Here is a 3,051-nt window from a genome sequence, read left to right on the forward strand (position 1 = left end):
CACCTCCCTGCCGCCGCCGGGAGAGCTTTCCACGTCAGCCTACGTCTCCCCATCTCTTACTTCACGGATCCGCTTCAAAGGGGGCAGCTGCGTTACAGAATCATGTTAAGCTCAGCTAATGCGGAGAAGCCGAGGTAGCCCTAATGATGGATTTTGATGAGCGTGTTCCTTGTTCCTCTAACATGTATTTGCCAAGTTGTACTTACTACGTCTCGGGTCCTGATTTTTCCAGCCTCCCTTCTTTTTTGCCCCAGACCCCGTCTTCTCGCCCTATGACATACTCCTACTCCTCCAACCTACCCCAGGTCCAACCTGTGAGAGAAGTTACCTTCAGGGAATATGCCATTGATCCCTCCAGTAAATGGCACCCCAGGAACAATCTGCCCCACTGCTACTCCGCAGAGGAGATCATGCACAGAGACTGCTTGCCTGCCACCAACACTGCTAGCATGGGCGAGATGTTCGGCAAAAACACAGCCAACGTCTACCACCCCAGCACCAACGTCTCCTCCAATTTCTATAGCACGGTGGGCAGGAACGGGGTCCTACCCCAGGCTTTCGACCAGTTTTTCGAGACGGCTTATGGCACGGCGGAAAACCTGGCCTCGGCGGACTAATCTCAAACCTCACTCAGGCTAAATATGCCACTTCCTGCAAGGTCCAATAAAACACCTTCTATCTCTTCTGCACCCAAAATGCTTTTTAAGTTTCTGTCTGGCCAGTGTGTATAATTTCTGGATGTTCTGACCTTGGACTTTCTTGTCAAGAATTTCCCTCTGAGGAGCAGGTTTTACAGATGAAAAAAGGACACAGATATATGGTAAGTAAATGGAGAAGACAAACTGGATGGGGACAGCCATGGAGTGCCAGGGAGTCTTCATAAAAATTAAGAGTCCCACACCACCAGGTGTTCAAATAACTGTGGTGTGTATCAGCAGATCCAGCTTTGCAGCAGCACTCAGCAGGCTGGGTGCCAGTTACACAGTGGGCACTGCACGAGGATTGTGTTAGATGCCAGAGAGTTGTAAGGAAAAATCAGATTATTCTGAATGCATCAGCTCTGGAGCTGGACTTTTCTGCTGGTCTGACCTAGATCACAAGGGCCTGAAGCTGCAACCCTGCACGGGTATTGCAGAGGGTTAACAAGACAGGGCAGAGTTCAGACAGGGTGTGCAGATTTCTTTTATAAGAAAACATGTCCAAAAGTCAATGAATGACTTGTGTCTTTCTGCCAACAACTGCAAAGGACTGGTTTTAAGAGTGGTTCAGGTCACTTCTGCTGTCACTGCTTGTGATGTGTGTGCATATACAAAGTAATGAGTGGGCTTTGCCTGCAAAAGGGACAAGCTTTTGATATGCAGTTCTGGAGATGTCTGATGAGCACACCACACATGGATTACTAAATGCATCCATGATTTTATATCACTGGACTTTGTTACCAAATTCTTTAATCTCAGAATGTCTTTTTTCTCCCTGTGTGGAATTTACTAGTTGTTTGACAACTGTTCTGCTTCTGAGGTGGAAGAGCTGGGCAGTCTTGCTTCAGCATGCCTTCTCAGGGAGGGCTTCACCAAGGGGTCACCAGGGTTCCTACTTTTCTGGATTTAAAGAAATAATGCTTTACCTGTATCATTGCTGGGAGAAGGACAATTTTTGAGCACTGAGGAAGGAAGAGGCTGAAGCAATGGCATCAAGTGGGAGCCTGTGAGTGGAAGCCAAACCCTGGAGAAAAGTGCTCAGAATTCAGGCTGGAGGCATGAAGAGAATGAAAAATATTGCTTGTTGGGGAGAAGGAGAGAAAGGGGAGGAATGTAATTTGTGAATAGGAGGGTCTTGTTCCATACAGCTTTGCCTCTGGAAAAGCATTTGTGACCATCTTCTCCCAGCCAGAAATGTGCAGTGTGACTCTATCCAACCCACTCCACATGCTCAGAGTCATAATGTTTGCATCTCATATGGGTCACAGGCTCAGCAGAGCTGAGGCCAATTCACAAGAGATTACCTTTCTAAGATAAAAGACCTTGTTTTCTCTAAGAGCTCTGCATAAAAACAATATTTGATACAGGAATGTACACAGCAAACTTACTTTAAATATTTACCTCCACGGAAAAGGTTCCTGTGCTCATGTGTCAGAGTGCTGCCTTACTTTAGATGGCACCTTCAAAATTTCTCTGGGATCTTTTATCTTAAAGGGATGAGTTTTAGTGTTGAGAGGGCTGCCTAGGAGGATATTTTCAATGCAATCTATAGATATGAGTGATACATTACATTAAAATAATAATAACAAAACTTTGGGGGTTGCAGGTCATGGACAGTTTTCCCTTTATGAACCAGGATTGCCAGTGAGGGGTTTGACACCAACCTGTGCTGCTGTTTTCCAACCCTTGCAGTCTATGGCTGAGGAGCACTGTTTGGCTGGTCCCATGCAAAAGCCCCAGACTTGGTGAAACCAGGGAATTTCCCTATGGCTCAGGGGTTTATGTGGGAGTAGAAGATCTGAGAGCCAACAGCCCAGCCATGTGCCTAGAGAACAAGAAGTAAAAGCTGCTTTTAAGGTGAGCTGATATTTTTAGCTAGAGAGAGAAAACAAAAAAGCAAGGTAAGGTCATAGAGCAGGTCGATGCCAGGAACAGAATTAGAGAACAGATCTTTCTCCTTCCCAGCTGGTGCCCTACTCACAAGGTCTCTCCAGCTGGAGTAAAGCCTATTCTAGAAAATCTGGCCTCATATATGTTAACTTTCTTCCTCTGGCTTTTATTTCATAAAGGGGATCCAAGGCTCATTCTCGTGTCACAGAATTAGTTGAATGTACATTTATTTTGTATACATTATCTTATCTTTCAAGCACTTCAATATGTCTGAAAACCAGAGATGAAAAGAGATAACACATTAGACACAGCAATTCCCAAAGAGGCAGCAACAGTGTGAAGAACATTAAACTCCCAGATGATATTATTATATTGCCTTCTTTGCTGCATGGTGTTGCAGTAAGTAAGGGGATTATCTGCTTGTCTCCCACTATATAAAAAAGGATCAGAGGGGAAAAAAAAA

General features: G+C 45.1%; 1 protein-coding gene across 1 annotated transcript in view; it reads left to right on the forward strand.

Moving 5' to 3' along the window:
• The first annotated feature begins 143 nt into the window (after positions 1–143).
• HOXA11 (homeobox A11) overlaps positions 144–3,051 on the forward strand; it is an 18,159-nt gene continuing 15,251 nt past the window's right edge. Inside the window, 1 exon segment of the mRNA XM_010007558.1 lies at positions 144–721. Within this exon segment, the coding sequence (XP_010005860.1) occupies positions 144–721 (578 nt within the window).

This window comes from Chaetura pelagica, unplaced genomic scaffold, assembly GCF_000747805.2.
Source record: "Chaetura pelagica isolate M959 unplaced genomic scaffold, ChaPel_1.0 scaffold10, whole genome shotgun sequence".
NCBI classification, from domain to species: domain Eukaryota; kingdom Metazoa; phylum Chordata; class Aves; order Apodiformes; family Apodidae; genus Chaetura; species Chaetura pelagica.